Here is an 18,054-nt window from a genome sequence, read left to right on the forward strand (position 1 = left end):
TTGTATAAGTTCTGCTGTCTACAGTACAAAAAGTCTGTGAAAAAATATTTTAACCATATCCTCAAAAAAAGATATTTGATAGAGATACTGAGCCACAGTGTCTTACAAAAATACAGTGTTCCTGTATTTTAAACCGTGTAGCATTTTTGACCACAAACCTTAATGTATTTTACTTGGATTTTATTCAAAGCCAACATATTGTAGGTCACATTTGGCAAGTTGAAGGATAATAATGACAATAAACTCATAAGGATTCCTTTGTGTATTTTTCTTTCTTTCATATATTCAGCTTAATATATAAAACAAATGTTTTCTGTGTCATTTTAGGGTCCTCCAGGTCCACAGGGTGAAAAGGTGAGTACATTTATGTTTTAATTTAAATGCTAATTATCCCATATCTTGTCATTGGTTTTAATGGACAGACCTAATGCCTTTTAAAACACTTAAAACAGTTTTCTAGCTGTGCTAATGCTCAAAAAGGCAAGAAGCCATTTGCCCATTAAGATTAGCTGCTAACATGACTCCAGCCTGAAGTTTATGTTAAATGGTGGAACTTGATTACAGTATTTGCATGCAATGCTGTGCAGCACTGCAATTCTCCCAATTTGTACAATGAGTAGGGGGAGCAGGAGTGTTTAAGAAGGAGCAATCTACAGAGTGGACCCCAGTTAGGGAAAAAGTTTCCTGAGCAGTGCTAATCAAAGCAAAAACTTCAGTTTAAATGGAGAGAAATCACATTTGCTAAAATCTAAAAAAATATAATATATATAAATGAGTACAGTGACTGTCTTGCCTGAGCTATAACAAAGATGTCCAAGGAAGTCCAGTATGTTTCGGGTCCAGAGACGATGTAATTTTGCATCTGCTCCATTTAGCATGTATTTAGGTCAACCTGACCTTAGGATTTTAGTGTTAACATTCCTCTCTTAGGGTCACAAATGCAGAGCACAGAGTGTTAAAAAACCACAGTCCCATGCAAGCTGAAACCCTCAAATGCCTCAATGCGCAATGCTCCATAAAACAACAATGAAGCGTGCAAAATAACCACACAGCGTTTTGACAGCTCTCAAGGTCTTGGGACAGAGAGCAGGTCTGTGGAATGACACAAACATTAATCAAATCTGCAAAATAATGTGGTACAAACTAGGGTTATGTTTACATTTAAGTTGAAAGCACTTCTTAGGACAAAAGTATAAAGGCTTAATGCGCTACTCTAAAGAATTAAAGTAATTAAAAGTTCTTTAACACTTTTCCAGCTATAGATGTATTTGTAGTTGATCATATTTATGACACGTTTCAGATTTTCTCTTGTAAAAAAGCGCGTATATATATGTTTTTGGAGCTATTGTCGCTTTCACTGTCTTTTTTAGCAACTGGAGCAATCGATTAGCATTTTATCCCTATGTACATGCGCGTTCAAGAACGTTGAGATGTAAATGATGCAATGAACGCATGTAAGCATCTTGCGCTCCAATCTATTGCTATCTTCCAGAGTGGGGCATAGCTAGATGCCTCTGCTCCACTAAGGTGCACTCAGGTGCCTGGGTTCTAACTAAGATCCTCCCCTGTTACTGTTTGAGCTCCAAGATGCTACCTCAACTTACCTCTGTTGTTGAGGCAATCCACCCTGAAGTGGCATAGTATTGGTTTCTGATTAAAACAAGGCTCCAAAACTTGCTTTGTAAAATCCAGGTTAAACTTGTTTAGTTAAAAACAGTAAGCAGGAGATACAAGCATCTTTTATTCTATGACCCAGTGGACTAAAGGAGTTGTGCTTATCACACAACANTCAGCTAACCAGTATTTTCGCCCCTTCCCAAAATTACTTCAACGGAAGGTTTCCAGATGGGTATGCGGAGCAAATCCATCTGGTGGAGTCAGGCTACCACTGTTACTGTTTGAGCTCCAGAATGCTACCTCACCTTACCTCTGTTGTTAAGAAAATCCTCCCTGAAGTGGCATAGTATTGGTTTCTGATTAAAACAAGGCTCCAAAACTTGCTTTGTAAAATCCAGGTTAACCATGTTTAGTTCAGTTCAATTTCAATTCAGTTTATTTATATAGCACCAATTCACAACACAAGTCATCTCAAGGCACTTTACAGTTCAACCAGATCATTCAGTCAAATTGATTCAGTTTTCTATCTAAGGAAAACCAGTTGATTGCACTGACTCACTGACTCAAATACAATCCCTCACACTAAGCATGCTTGTAGCGACAGTGGAGAGGAAAAACTCCCTTTTAACAGGAAGAAACCTCCAGCAGAACCAGGCTCAGTGTGAGCGGCCATCTGCCAAGGCCGACTGGGGTTTCAAGGAGACAGAAGTAGAGATACAAAAAGCAGTTATAAAAGGCGGCCACATCCAGGAAACACAGGCATGCAGACGAGCTCCGAGCCAGCTCCCATGAGTTAAAAACAGTAAGGAGGAGATACAGGCAACTTTTATTCTATGACCCAGTGGACTAAAGGAGTTGTGCTTATCACACAACACACAGATTGCTGCTGATATGTCAAGCAAGCAACAGCACCGCTAACTGGCAACTTTCATGTTGGAATTGCACTCAGTTTGAATGCACCTTTAGACAACATTGGAAGACCAAGGAACGACAGGTCAAGGATAAAGTTGAGAAAAGTCTTCACTTCTGTCACTGCTTCTTCTTAAGCAGTTTGTAGAAAGATGCTCCCAGTTTCTTACTGACCAGCATCATAAATCCACACAATGATTTTCTTCTTTTCTTTTCTCTGAGCAAAGTGGCCTGACTCTCACTATCAGATTTTCACAACTGTTGAACATTTGTTTTGAAAGCCATGAACTGTGGGGTCCCGTTGAATAAACTGGTGTCTACTCTTCTCATATAAACTACTTCATCTGCAGTTTAATGAAATTCAAAACAATTGTGTGCTCCCTTTCCCACCCAGGAGGAACAAAGGGTTTGTCTCCTTGGTCATTCGCAACTGTTTTCCCATTTAATTTGGTTTTGGCAAAATAGCTCAATGAAAAATTACAAAAATTCCAAGAACTGTTATTATTTGAAATTGCACAGGCATTGCAGGGAGGTTTGTTTTGAGTAAAATCCCCATACGTGCGTGATAACTCGCTCGTCTTATTACATTTCTGCAGATTGAATCTAATTAAACAAGACAGTTTGAAGATTCTCATTTATCTGATTGTACACCCATTAAGTTTGTCATTTATTTTAAGCATCTATGTGCTTTTGTTTGGGGTTAACTCTAATGTGATAAAGCCACGGTCTTTGGCATGCTGACATGAATCCAAATTTTCTAACCTTCGGAGCCGGCCTCAGTCCAAAGACATTCACCCCCGGTAAAGGCAGACAGCCAGAAGATCTCTGGGGCAAATAAATCTGGCATTAATGCGGTTTCCACCCGCCCCCTCACCAAAACCTCACACCACCGCTCTCCTTCTTCTCTCCTTCTCGCATACCCCATTCATGTCATTCCATGTTATCATAAGTGATTTTACTCCCGACCGCAATGAATAGTTGAGGGTTCCTGTATTATTTCACTTTATCGATATGTTCTGAATTATGCCTGAGTGATTTTGGTCTCAGCTTAATGCTGCATTACTGTGTTTATCCATGTGTTTCTGTATATTTCCCCCTCAGTTCTGAGACAAGTTTTTTTTCTGCTTTTTTTGCAGGGAGATCAAGGTGACCAGGGACCACGGGTATGCATTTTCTCTTCTTTGTGATTAGCAGATGAAAGTGACTGTGTGTTAACCCCCCCCTGCAAAATTGTGGGCAAAAGGTTTGAAATACATGAAATTCCTGGAATAGAGCTTCCAATTTGGCCAAATACAACAAGTATCCCAGTGCTGCTTATTTCCACATCGGTAGGCGGACTTTATAGAAGCTATGGGAGGCTTGCACTGGAGTCCTTTTACAAGGAAAAAAAATGCAGATTTTTACCTCTTGTTGTTGGATTTCATTTGCAGTTTGTCCCTATCAGCAGAAGAGCTCTGCTAAATCGCAGTAATAATCAAATACCAACTCTGTCCTTCTCAACGTGATGCGGCATAGTCACAACTTTAATCATTTCCAGCTCTCTAAGTCTGACATTTCTATAAATGCGCACCTTCTAAATGATGCTAATGTAGGTGCCTTTCCATGCTTGATGCGGTCCGAAACAAATTAGTCTATCTCCGCTGAACAGTCAGCACAGCTTTCTCTTCCCCCCCATTAATGAGTAAAAAATGAGCAGTCCTTTTGAGAAACAGGCTGCACAGGTTTGTTTAAAGTAGACTGCATTAAGAGGGGTCATATGTGCTCATGCATGCACACACTTTCACTTCCTCTGTCTCTGCTGTTGTTCATCAAGGGCAGATTGTATGGTAGTCGGAGTCACTTTGAACGCCTGTAATTGATTTATAATGGGCCAAAGAGCACACAGAGGTTGGCACAGAACGAAAAGAGAATTCAGGAACACAGTTCTTCTTGTCAAGAGAACTCCAGACGTCTCTCAAATAGATCTGATCCCAATTCAGAGCTGGCGCCCACCCAGACGTCAGGAGTTCACCCAAGAACTATGTCGGCTTCCCTCTGGGCTGCTTCAGCTGGTTTTCTATATGATTTGAGTCAGTACAAACAATCCCTTTTCTGAAATGTAACCACTGATCTTCTAGTGGCAAATCTAATGTCTCTCATAGGCTGATTTAGGAAGTTTTATAGCTAACTTTACAACAACTAAAAGTTTTCCAATTGCTGCACAAAAAACAAAACAAAAAAAAACCCCAGAATTTAATTGTTATATTTTTGTTAAACTATATTAATTTTAGCTTCCCAGATATAATGTTCTATAATTATTATGCTGGTCATTTTGTGCTCCTTAGATATTTTATTCTTATGCAGTTTTGGATAATTCATGCCTGACTTTTTAGGGAAAAAATGAACTATCTTCCACCATTCACTTCTTACAGACTGTATCTTATGCAAAACATGAAAACAATGTATAGGAAAATCATTAAGCCATACAAAAAAGTGCTAGTACCCTTTATTTTTTACAAGTTAGCCCAGGCTCAGTCAAATTGGATAGAAGGTGTCTGTGGTGATATATTCTCAAATCTTGTAAAAGATTTTAATTTGTATTTAGGTTTTGACTGAATATGGCTTGATGGTGGACAATAAACCTCCGCCCCAACTTCAAGTTTTTTGCAGACACTTGTGGGTTTTTACTTGGATTTCCATGTAACTACTTCCATCCTTATCCTTACCTGTCCCTGCTTAACTAACCATACTCATAGAATAATGCTTCCTAGGAAGTATACCGGTAGTAACAAAATGCAGGCATGAATTGCCAAAGGACAAATAGACCCATAGCCTAGGTCAATAATTTATTTCCTGATTACCAAAATGGGCAAATTTAGTAGAACCAGCAAGGTGCTATTTGTCTTTAAAATAAATAAACACTTTAAAGATAAGGTTTATTTTCCTTTCTATTACATCAATGTTCTGTATATGGGAACAGATTGACGCACAAGCCACATTCAAAGCATTACAAGGTTGAAAGCCAAATAGGTCACTCCTCAAAAATATAGCTGTTTCTAAGAGCACTATATTGACTTTGTTTATTAGATTAGTGAGTAAATGTAGTGGAGTAACATTTGAACGATTTTTCTTAATTAACGAAGGCATAGCTGGTTCAGAGCTGACCGACCTTCATTCTATCCGGGTGGAAATGAGCCTCATTTCGTGGCTCATATTGAGTCATTGAGCTGATCAGACCCATATGAAAGAAGATAAAGTAAATGAGAATGTCAAGATTATGTCCTGTACTCATAGCGTAGATTATACAGATGCAAGGTTACATCTAAATCATCAGCCCCTCAGGATGAAAGTAAAAGACAAATTCCTGCTTTAACAGCTAAAGACAGTGTGAGAACCGTCCCAGAGTGTGGTTCCTCTGCCTTCTCCCTACATGCCACGGTCAACCGTGTGTCTGCCCAGGAAGGTCACAGGTCATATCCAAAAATGAGAGGTTAACTAAGCAATAATGAAATGACCAGTTTTGAAAAAATAGACGGCCACCTCTGAAGCTGCGCTCGCAGATGTAATTTGTATGAGCTGCTGGCTGCCTGCATCACGCAGTAAGGTGTGTGGTCCTTTTGTGAGGTTTAGCAGTAACCACAACTTTCAGGCAAAGGTTGGGGAAACCCTTTAAAGGTTTATCTTCAAAAGTTATTTTACGTCCAGTAATTATGACATTTCATGAAGCACTTTGAAATACTTCAAAAGAATGACCTTACCTAGGTATGAAAATAAAAACAGTAAAAGTACAAAAAACTTTTAGGTTTTTTTAATCCAGGTTATATGTAGTGGTAATAGTGCTACTATTATAACAAAATATAAAAAAACAACAAAATGATTTAAGGTTATTTGTAATAAAGGTAAATAAAATTTAAAAAGATTGAAGAGAGAACATAAGAATAAAAAGCTGAAAGTCATAGAAAGCTAATAAAAAAGTAAAATGTGTTTGTATTGAAAGAACATTCTGAATACTGGCCAATCAGTGCCAGTTAATACAAGCACGTTTATTGCACAAGAATGATGTACTTTAATGCATAACAACACAAATTTAAAATCATTTGCAGGGCTTTTATTAAAGCAAATACAATGCTTTGAGAGTAGAGTCTTTTTAGACAAGCCAAAGTAAAAAAAATATATAATTCCATCCACTGTTGTAAGATAACACATTTTGTAGCACATCATCCAAATAAACTGAACCAGCAGTGAAGTTGGAAGAGGTTTCATAATGTAGGACTGATTCTCAGTATATGACAATGACAGGCTTCATAATATCCAGTAAAACTGCAATAGAGAGCTTTAGACATTCTTGTTAAGAATCTATGGACCAAAGCAGTTTGGATTTTTTCTTAAAAACATTAAACCGGTTTAAAAGAGATTAAAGCCGCCTACATTTGGTCCACTGCAATCCAGATCCAATTACATTGATAAGGCCTCTAGAACAATCAACATATAAAGGCAGTTTCTGTGGTGAAAATGTGTCAGTAAGTAAGTAAGACAGGAATCTGGTTTCAGTATACAGACAGATTCTTAGAGCCATCACAAAAAGAATATAATTAATTAGGTGTGTAGACCCCTTTTTTCACCTGCATTTGACACAACTGTTTAAAACCTATCTTTTTTTTTTGTACCATATTTTCCAGACTATAAAGCACACCTCACTATTAGCTGCGTTCACTAAATCTTTTGAAAAAACTCGAAACTTACTTATATAAGCCGTACCAGGCTATAAGCCTCTGATATCTACTGAACTAACCAAACCTGTTGGGGAGGTCTACATACACTGAAAAAAGTGACTTTTTGGTGCAGTAAACTCTAGTCTTGTGTGAGTAGGACTAGTACAGTATTCGTCATAATTTCTACTTTTTTTAAGCTTCAGTAAGAACTAGAGTTTCTGAAGTTAAATTAAACCTTTTTTTAATGTAATACATGAATTTTGGGGAAAGAGTAAGTTTTACTTAGATTTCCTTATACTGTTTAAATGTTTAATAGCAGTATGTACATAAACCTAAGAATACTACATAAACTTTAGCTCACAGCAGGACTGATTCTGCTCCCAGTCCAGGCGTTACAGGATCACACACAGAGCAAGAGGTAATCCCGACGACAGTCATTTTGGCAGGGTGCAACAGTACTGCAATAGCCTGTTCGCTGCTCATGGGACTGATATATGCTCTGAACTTAGCATACACTCCCACTTTGCGCTACACTTTTGAAGTCTTCCAATAACTTTTGCTGGAGTTGGATGGATTTAAACTCTCCCCAAAAGTAAACACCCTGAAGTCGAAGTTCTTTTCCTAAATGCGTTCATGACTTTGTCATCTTAGGGTAAGCAAATGTGGCATCAAATGCCAAGAATTAGCAACGGGTTCAAGGTAATATTACTGGAAGGTTGCCTGTCATTAATGTTTTTTATTTTTTGCCAAATAAGGTATGTTATTTGGCAAAAATAAGACATGCCTTCATTCAAATATCTAGTACTGAAAGACGGGGCTTTGTCAGCTCTATTTCAGCTCTGCAGGACTTTAGCCCAGTCTGTTCATTGGTTTGGTAGCTTTAATGCGAAAAATAAATGTCAGAACAAACATTCGTTCTCGCTGTGCCTGCTGCTAGAATGTTCTTGTGCTAAATAAAAATGAGCCCCTTATTTTTTCATTTTCAACTTTGACTGCTACCTCTGGTGGTTCCGAAAAATCAACTGAAAACCTTATTATACGCCAGATAGTACAAAGCGGTGAATAAAAGTAGCGGCTTATAGTCTGGAAAATAGTGTACTTGCTTTGTTAGGCATCTCTTAGACATAAATCTGGGTAAACCTTTGTTGTCCTCTGTAATTTCCAGGAATCTAAAAAATTTTTACTTTTGACTCTTTAAACGATTTAGATACAGGGTTCTGAAGCCATCCTTTACACAACTACTCATAAAATTCTTAGTCTTGGGTCACAATGTTTTTTTGTTTTTTTTGGCGAGTATGATTAGTTAAAAGACTCTGGACTAGTTTCATATCTTTTTTTTGTGTTTACTGTAGATCAAATCCCTGTACCGCAGGCACATATGCAGCAACAGAGCTCCCCACCTAATAACTAACATCCTTTTTGGGAGCAAAGCTAACAAAAGCAGTCTGTAAATGGTTAGGATTTTCTGTCAACCAGTGTGTTATTATCATTCTGAAACATGGACATCAGCATTGCAGCAGTATGAAGAGTGAGCACCAACATGGTTACTTTTTCCCCCCACTTTTCAAATACACAACGGTCAGCAAGGTTGTCAACATTTTCTTGACCTGCCCACAACTTTCCTCCATAATGTTCTGCTTGCATATGGCTCCAAATGATTGGAAAAGTACATGTATCATCTTGCATATACCATACACTGGAGTAAGTGCATTGTCTGTTCCCCCGACCATAATCCAGTTCTTGTTTTTCCCCTTCTTTGTCTTGAAAAATGTTTGAGGTCGTAAATAACTTGAGAAATACTTGTGTTTCGATTCCAGTCGTACACAGCAAGGCTATTGTATCCACTGCTCATTTCTGCTGCAGGCATGAATCAAAACAGCTTGCCTTGAAAGCCATATTCCTAATGAGCCATGCTTTTTGAATTATCTTTGGAAAACCAGAGGGATGGCACAAAACCCATATTTGGATAAGCCAGATTTTTATCTTGAGCTTGACTGCAGATGAAGATTGATCTTTCACAGGGCATGTTTATGAGCGTCTGCCAATCTTTTAAGAAATACTTTCATCTTTTCAGTGGTGGTGAGTATTTGTGGTCTGCCCTAACCTGCAGCATAAGATCACCAAGAGAATATATATATATTCATTATGAAATTGGAATGGTGCACTCTGTGCAGTGCCACTAGAATTGGGATAAAAGTAGTTTGATCAAATCCAGATAAAATCAAATCAAAGTTTATTTATATTACACTTTACAACAACACCAGAAAGACCAAAGTGCTTCACAGAAAGAAAAAGTTTTACAACGTATATTTTTTAAATCAACCATAGTTTGGGATGATTGGCAGTTATGTTTCCATAATACATTAACATGCAAAAATGTTAGGTTTGTCCATAATAATGAATAATTAAATCTGGACAAAATTCAGGAATATGTTAATACATAGCTCTACAGACAGGTTTATAGAGAAATAGATAAATAAATTAAATAACAAAGACAAAATTTAGAATTTTGCCATCTGGTACCAATAGAAAAAATACATTTCCAAATGTCTTCCATTGGGTTAAATTAACATGGAATCGAGTCCCTATTGCTCCATATAAACTAGAGCCCAATTTACACTAGCCTTTTTAAACCGTGCTGAGAAAGATCCAAGCACGATAACTGAGATAACTGCTGAGTGTAAATGGCATGCAACTGAACTGGACCGTGCCAGACATAACCGAACTGGGCTAAATCTATTACTAGTTCAACAGTAGGGCTGGGCATGGTTCAGTTGTGGCTCCGTTCTCTAATAACAAAGAGTGCATGAGCAGACCGTGTCATCTCCTATTTGAAGTCAGCTGAATCATTTTACGGATTTTCCAGCATGTCCGGCATTGTAATTCACAAATCTCTCCACCTTTTCACAATATGAACTTCTTCTAAGACTTCTAACAACAAATTGCATCAAAAGAACGTGGTGCGACCTGGGATGATGCCGAGACAGAGACCTAGAAAAATCAACTGAACCGCTCTCTTATTTTTGTTTTGATTTATGGTTACTTGAATAACAATAAGTCTAAATTTAACAAGAAGGAGCAGCAACAATCTAGCCGAGCATTAAAGCAGGAGTCTGATAAAAAAGCGTCTATATTTATGCTATATGAAGACAAGTGTGTGGACGGGCACTTACTGCAGATTTCTCCCTATTGCCTATCAATGTAAAAGCTTGCAGGTCCTAAAGACTTTCCTAATTGCCTTTTCACATTAATGTACAAGTTTTTCCTAAACCCCACATTCCACTGATTGTCATCGATAATTCTAGGAATACAAGCCAGATTGTTGTCTTCTTCGTGCTTCAGCTGTTTCTGTTCACCCAGTGTTGAATGTCATGTGTGTGTTGTGCCATGTTCTGCTGTTTGTCCCTTTAGGGATTGCCTGGTCTGCCTACGCTGGCTGCTTTGCACAGCAATCAGATCCTGACTGTCAAGGTTTGTCTGTGGTTGTGCTGCCGAGCTGCTTGGTCTGACCTCTTATGAAGCACACACTGGCCATTTCCTTAAAGTTTGATTGAGTATTCACCAGAAACTCCCATCAATTGTTTTCCTTCATGACCGACTTTTGCTACCAGGCTCTCAATACATTTCTGTTCTGTTTTACATAGCAGGTCTTCCACTGAGAGCAAAGGTGGCCTTTTACAGCCTAGTAATATGTAGTTAATTGGAACAAGACTGTATCCTGAAACCAAAACATGGTTTGGCTCATGTCTATTGACATTGAAATGAATGGAAGGAACTCTGAAGGGAATACTCAGTTATGACCAAAAGTGGCTAAATGTTTTTTATAGCTCATGCCCTTGGTTCACCACACAACCTTCAAACCACCAATTTGGCCTCCATAAATGTTTTGCTGATGGCAATGCCAATGGGCACAAGTGTAATAATACATACATTGACAGACATTAGGTATGAAATGAACCTCAACCCAGAAGGTTGACCCATGCTGGTTTCAGTGTGTGCAGCTAACAGGGTTTGACTTGGCAGCAGGCACAATGATGATGGTGGTGCTTTTACAGAAAAGGAGTGATTCGCATGTTTCCAAGAGGGGGGCTGTGAACCCACTTCACACCCCAAAACTGGTAATTATAGACTAGCTCCAAAATCTAAGCCCAGACTTCCGAAACAAGTCAACTTAGTGTTGGAAAAGTGTGGATTTCCCTCCTTCTGTAAAGGCACTGTTTTGGGGGGTTTCGTGAACATGGGTCTCTCTAACAAAATCTGTTTCTCTTTGCATTTGGCTTCCCCTTCTCCTTCTCCTCCTGCTGCTTCTTCTTCTGGGACCTTCTCCTTCTTCAACCTTCTCTCACCTCTGAACTCCGACTTCTTGACCTCACACACCTGTTCAGATGGTCTTCCCAAAGATCAATCATGGCTTTCTTTCCGCTGACCAGCAGCTCATAAAGCGTCGGCTCATTAAGGTAGTGGGTGTGTCCTCTATTTCATCTCTTTGTCCACGGTTCCAAGTGTTACCAAATCATTTCCCTCTGTCCAAAGCATGCAAGCCTATAGGTGCTGTCATACGCAGCCTTAAGCTCTCTTATGTTAATGCAAAATGAAAGAAGAAAATGGCCTTATAGATGCTGGTAAAGAGGAAATGAATCAGTCTTGGCATTGGTAAAATTCATTATGTTCTGCAAGTTAAATTGCTGGATATTTTTTCAGAGTTTCTCGTAATCCGGTACCATAATGGACCACACATTTTTAGTGTTTCTCCCCTGATTATTTAAACCCTTTACTGACAAATCTGACCTTTATCAGACCGTGCTAAATGCATAGTTCTCTTAGGATTGCATGCATCTTAAAGAAATAATACTTTAATTATGACTCATTCCATTAGAGCTCTTTTTCATTGTTTTATACTAGCTCCAAAATGCAATCTTTCCTTCTAGTTATGAATGGAGGTAGGCCATAGCCACCCACAAGATCATTACACAACTTCCTTTACCATTATTTAACTTTAGCTGCTTCTGTCTTCGTAGAATCCAACAATATCACATAGAACTGATGAGGAAATGTGTTATTTTTGTCATACAGGGAGATCAAGGCCAGGCAGGACCACCCGGCCCTCCTGGCCCACCTGGCCCTCCTGGACCTAGAGGTCCTCCAGGAGACACTGGAAAGGATGGACCCAGAGGTTTGCCAGGTCTACCAGTGAGTATCAGTTTTTGATAAGTGGAGAAGTTGCATAAATCTTAACAAAGCAAAAGTTTAGGCTGCATTTCTGAATTCCATTTACTCTAAACCTCTCAATTTCATTGAATGCTATTACACCCTTTATGCCTATGTTTAAGCTCTGTAAATACATTTTAATTGAAAGGTAGGGAAGAAATAATGGTTCTGTCCAGCCTCACTAAAGGCCCTCTAGTCTTAAAAAGTTCACATGGCCTTTGAAAGAGACAACAGCATCACATAGACCGCACATTCATTAATGGTGGAGAGAGGTGCTCTTTCACTTTTTCTTCTTTTTTATCCAGAACCATGTGTTTGAATGTATATTAGTGCAGTCTTCCTCTCATCTAATTAAATGACTTGGTTTAAGTTCAGCCAGAGATGAGCAAATAAATGTATCCATGTTTTCATGGGAAGACTCTTTCCTGGAAGGCATCTGAAACAAGTATTAGTAACAGTATTAAGATACCTAAAGAGGGTATTTGACTTTTTTCTTAGCTATTCTTTATTGCAGAGCTATAACAGTTTTTCTATAAGATAAGATGAACTTAATTGTTCACCTAGCTTAGTTGATCAGAGTTCCAGATTGAACATGTTTTAAATATTGGTCTGAGTAAATATAAGTAGGTCGAGAAAAGCAGCTATCATTTTGTGGCCATTCTCTGACTTATGAAAATCAACACACATCATACTTGAATTAAAGGTTTTGTTGTCTTTCCCATTTAGAAAAAAATAAAATTTTTATTTTATAGCATATATTAAGTTGTACAATTAGTGTAATTGCAATGTTTTGTTTGTTTTTTTAAACAAATATTTTATAGCATTTTGGATTTTTCTTGGCTAGATAAATGTACTAAAATTATGGCTTTCTTTTATTCAGTATAGGATTTTGCAATCGCAATTATAAGCTATAGCCTATTTGTATAAACCTTCTTAAGAAGCATTTCTGGTAAGCATTTTCTTTTTGAAACAAACTCCAAACTAGCTAATTATTTATGCTATTTAAAGATGAATGGTGGTACTAAGAAATGGAGACATCATTAATCTTAGACATGAACAGAGAAGTGTAAAGATATGGTTGGAGCAGTACTAAAGGAAAAAGCAAAGATCTATGAGAGGCTCATTGAATCACCCAAAGTTTGTGGACAAAATCCTGGTGACTTGCATTAGAAAAAATCAAATTTTTTTACTCCTTAGATTGAACCATGTAGTCACATTTGATTCAACTTTAACTATCACTCAGATGGAAACTGCCAGTGGAAGCCTATTTAATAAGGACTGAAAGGACTCCTTGGCCTTATACCCAAATATTTATAGACAAAAATAAATCCCCCAGGGGGAATAGTTGTATTGTTATACATTCTATATTTAAGTTGGCTGAAATGTTCTTGTTTTCAATATAATATATTTCATTTCTTGATGCCTGCCACTGGCTTTTTGCTGGTTTATGTGCACTTGGAGAGAAAGAAGAAACAGAAAAAAGGGTCGGTTATTTTCAGCCATAAAACCTGCATGTTCCAGCTGATCTTTATTGTGTTGGCAGGGATCTCAGCAGGAGCTCAAATATATTAAGAATTGTTTATGTGGTTATTTCCAACTTTTTATGGTGATTGTTTTCAGTTCTTCCTGTAGAAGTTGCTAAACTTGTAAAACTTTTTCCAAGAAGTTACACTTCTCTTTCCAAGTATTTTTTCTTTCTTTTTATTTACACTGTTTAGAAAAACTTTGAGGAAAGATGAGTGCTTTAAATGCAATATTAAAATTTTAAGTATTTCTTATTTTTCTACCAAAATCTAAAGAAAGTTTAAAATTAAAAATAGAAAAGAGAACAAGGTTTTCAGGCAAAGACAGGAGGAAAACATTTGATCCTGTAAAATACAGACGCTCCACCCTGCTACTTAAACTAATAAGCAATTGTAATTTATTACATAGAATCAAACTTAAATCATGTTTAAGTTTCTGCTATTTCATTGATGTTTTTCTTTTTTTTTCTTTTTTAGGGTGATCCAGGCCATCCGGGAGAAACAGGACTCATGGTGAGAACTTGTGCTAGCTTGTGTTAAACCTTTTGTTAATCGACTGGTACAGCAGCTTATCTTGACATAGTAACATGAGGGAGGTCCTAATCGGTAATTATTGTCATGAAACTGCTGAATGTCTTCGGACAGCTGTCTTCCATAAAAATTGTGATTAAAATCTCAGTATTACATGGGTGCTTTCCTTAAAGGGCGGGGTTGTCAAAACTCAGTTCTCCGTGTCGTGTAGGTTATACAGAGTTTCTTTGCTTTAACACAACTGATTCAAATGCTTGCAATTCAGCAAATGCAAATTAATTATCCATTAAAGAAAATCAGGTGTGCTGAAGCTGGAAATTATCTAAGGCAGGGCATACACGGTACAATATATTGAATGGTTGTACGCAGCTACAGCTAAAACTGTACGATGAAGGGCATGCTTCGGTAAAGCAGTCGTTAGCACGCACGACCCATGTTCAAATCCGGCCTGTGGTCCTTTGCCGCATGTCTCTCCCTCTGTCTTATACCCCCTTTCTTGTCTTTCCAAGATCGAGCCACTAGAGCTGCAAAAAACCTAAAAAAAACCCCAAAGAAATTGTACGATGAAATCACAGGGTTTACAAGATCTCGGCTCACGATGTATGCTCTTACAGTGTATGGCCCAACAGTCTAAAGCCACACGTTGGATTTAGCACTGAGAGATTCCGCTGGTTGGACTTGTCAATCTGAAAGAATACTTCAGTTTTTGCAGATGGGCAGTGCATGAGGTTAAGGTAAACCGGCTCGTTGGCGCTCTTAGCACTGCTTCAACACCAGAATATGCTCATGAACGTCTTGCGTCGCCCAACTGAATTTCAAACATGTTTGATGGAGGTTGTCGAAAGAGACTGATTGCCCCTCGTTAGCTCCTGTATACTACACAATAAAAGACGCACAATGAGAATGAAACTCAGCCTGTTCCAAAAATTTTTCGCATGACCTGTGAATTGGTCAGAAAAAGGCGAAAAATCGTACAGTGTATGCACGGCTTAAGACTTGCAGGACATCGGCTGCTGAGGAGTGGCTTTGGAAACCCCTGCACACAGGAAAATATGTATCTTCTGTAGGTATACACTGCAATTTGTATACAGCCCTTTGGTTTTGCAACCAAGCCTGTGACTTTAACGATGTTCTTAATATTTTCCCCAAAATTTAAGTGAAAAATGCTGAAACCCTAGTTAAAAAAAAAAAAAATCGCTTAAAGAAGCAATATTATAACGGAATTTTATGTTAAGTAATTGCAAATAAAATAATCACACTTTTACGCGTAATGGTGAGATATTTAAAGTTTATTTTCTTTTATTTTTGTAACAGGCTGCTACTCTGTTTTTGTATCCCTGTTTTTATAATTTGGGTCAGTATAAGAGAATAAAAGTCCTGATCAGAACATCTCTACTTTATACAGAAAAGCTGAAAAAGAAAGTTTGGCAAAAAAAAAAAAAAAAAAGTACTCTTTATGGTTTTTAAAAGTTTTCATAGTTCCAGCGCATGGCTTCGATAAACGTTTCAATTAAAATTTTATCTGTAGGAAGACGTTTCTGTGGCCTTAGTTTCTGTTAAAGATACGTTTTATGGCAACTGGTAAAATTGTTTTCTCTCTCGAACCCGAACTTATAGCACAAGCTACTATCTGGCTGACAGCAGGTGGAAGCTGCTTGCTGTACTAAGCTAATAAAGCTGTTGATTAAAGTCTCCTCACAAAAGCTAAACTGAAAAGGTCAAAGCAAGCTCTGGAAAAAATTAAAGGAGAACAATTGTGGAAAATTACATGCTGCTGTCGGATATTTACAAAGGCAGGAACGGGAAGTGATCGCAGAGAAAGTGCCTTTTTATCTCCCAGAACATTACCTCTGACCTTTTGTTAAACTCAACAATGACCCTTCAACATTTTTCTTTTTTTTATGTTCCCAAATGTTTTGCTGGCACCCATCTCTACCTGCCTTAATACAGTAGCTGCAAATGGTAGCAACATGTTTGTGAGTCATGAGGGTAAAAATTTAAACTGGAAGGTCCCAGGTGTTGTGTCATGAGTTTGAAGTGCTTTTACAGCTGTTTGGGAAAGCAGCAGCTGGAGTTCCTCTCCAAAATTTCCTCTTGCAGCGCATTGCGCAGAAATAATCACTTCTCACTGTGACTCTTTAAATAAAGCACAGCGTTTCATGAGTAAATACGCTGCATGACACTGATGTACTCTTAACAAGGGATAAAGTCTTCATCTGGAAGCAGGCTCCCTTGCTGTAAATCAGCAGGAGAGCGGCACAAACCAGCTGTTGTTGCAAAAAAAAAAAAAAAAAAAGATACGACACAGTACATTTACAATGTCAGAAGCTCCGTTTTTTTAGTCACACGCTGATTGCTTGCTACTATGTTAAGCCTATTAGCCAGATAAGACTTTAGATTGATATAGGCATTCTTAAAGTTAATTGTTTCTGTCTGTTTTAAGTCTACAGAAAACACAAAAGAAAACTTTACCCTCAAGAATAAACCACTGATCTATCATCATATCTAAGGAATTAAATGTTCTCAAGCATGTGAAGCTGAGGATCAAAAGGATCCTCTGTCATTCAGCTTTAGGTCTGTATTCTGGGGTCAGGACTCAAAAAACATTTACCTTTACATAGTAGTGTAAGAGTAAGGCATCTAATTTGACACAGCAAACTGTTTTAATGTCGATGCCATTGGTAAAGAGGCAAAAGTAGATTCCAGAGTTTTCCAGCAGCCTTTTAGGACATATGGTGCTGGTTAGGGGGATTAAACTCTTGTGGTGCAACAAAGAGAAGGAGGAGGAGGGGAGGTGGCAAGATGACAAAGAAAAGGAAACATTCTCAGGACTGAAAGGTGGAAATCGGTCAGTGCCACAAGCTACTTCTGGGTTAAATTAAAAAGGTGTTCAGCTCTCCCTGAAGGTGGCTTACAGTTTCGAATTCAGTTTTTTGTTGTTGTTTTTTTGTTCCTGGGGATCCTGATTTTACTTGAAAAGATTAAGTAAGCCTAAAATTTTATAATCCAAAAACTGGGAAAAGGACCTTATCTACTATTGTTGTGGTATTATTTCCAGTTTCATCCAGTATCATTCCAAAGTTTACCCACTTAACATTTATTGTTTTTCAAAATGCTTTCAAAGTTATTTTTTAGTTAGTGTTAATACAAAAAGAGATGAAAACAAACAGATTTCAGGAAGAAACCAGTGCATCTGGCATGTAGTATATTCAGTAGTATATTAACTCTCATTAATCCTTTTAAAAGTCATACAAGTTTTCCTTGTTTTTCTTTATATACATTTAAACTATTCGCTTAGATATTTCAGACAACTGTAATAATCAAGTACTGTATAGTGAGGGTTCATTTTCTATTTCACATACACTTTAGAGTCACTTTCATGAATACTCCTAGTGCTCAATTGGTCCGAATTGATGGGATAGCATCACAATGATGCTGATATTTTTTTTAGCACATCCATAATGCCAATCTACCATTCCACCTCTTCTCAAAGGTGTCCAATTAAATGAAATATGGTGCCTCTTTACAACATCAGGGTACATTGAAAATATGGTAAAAAAAAAAAAAAAAAAAAA

At 37.8% G+C, this 18,054-nt stretch overlaps 1 protein-coding gene across 10 annotated transcripts in view; it reads left to right on the plus strand.

The window, feature by feature from the left end:
• The window catches only part of col25a1 (collagen, type XXV, alpha 1), a 226,343-nt gene that overhangs the window by 143,000 nt on the left and 65,289 nt on the right, over positions 1 to 18,054 (plus strand). For 8 of the 10 annotated variants that reach the window (XM_015377306.1, XM_015377303.1, XM_015377310.1 and 5 more), the window contains exons 5-9: positions 328 to 354; positions 3,663 to 3,689; positions 11,603 to 11,674; positions 12,291 to 12,407; positions 14,426 to 14,461. In XM_015377306.1, the coding sequence (XP_015232792.1) occupies positions 328 to 354; positions 3,663 to 3,689; positions 11,603 to 11,674; positions 12,291 to 12,407; positions 14,426 to 14,461 (279 nt within the window). Of the gene's footprint in view, positions 1 to 327; positions 355 to 3,662; positions 3,690 to 10,628; positions 10,689 to 11,602; positions 11,675 to 12,290; positions 12,408 to 14,425; positions 14,462 to 18,054 lie in introns of all 10 variants that reach the window. The other 2 variants (XM_015377305.1, XM_015377314.1) reach the window with 2 other exon arrangements.

This window comes from Cyprinodon variegatus, unplaced genomic scaffold (genome assembly GCF_000732505.1).
Source record: "Cyprinodon variegatus isolate N-32 unplaced genomic scaffold, C_variegatus-1.0 Scaffold151, whole genome shotgun sequence".
Taxonomy (NCBI): domain Eukaryota; kingdom Metazoa; phylum Chordata; class Actinopteri; order Cyprinodontiformes; family Cyprinodontidae; genus Cyprinodon; species Cyprinodon variegatus.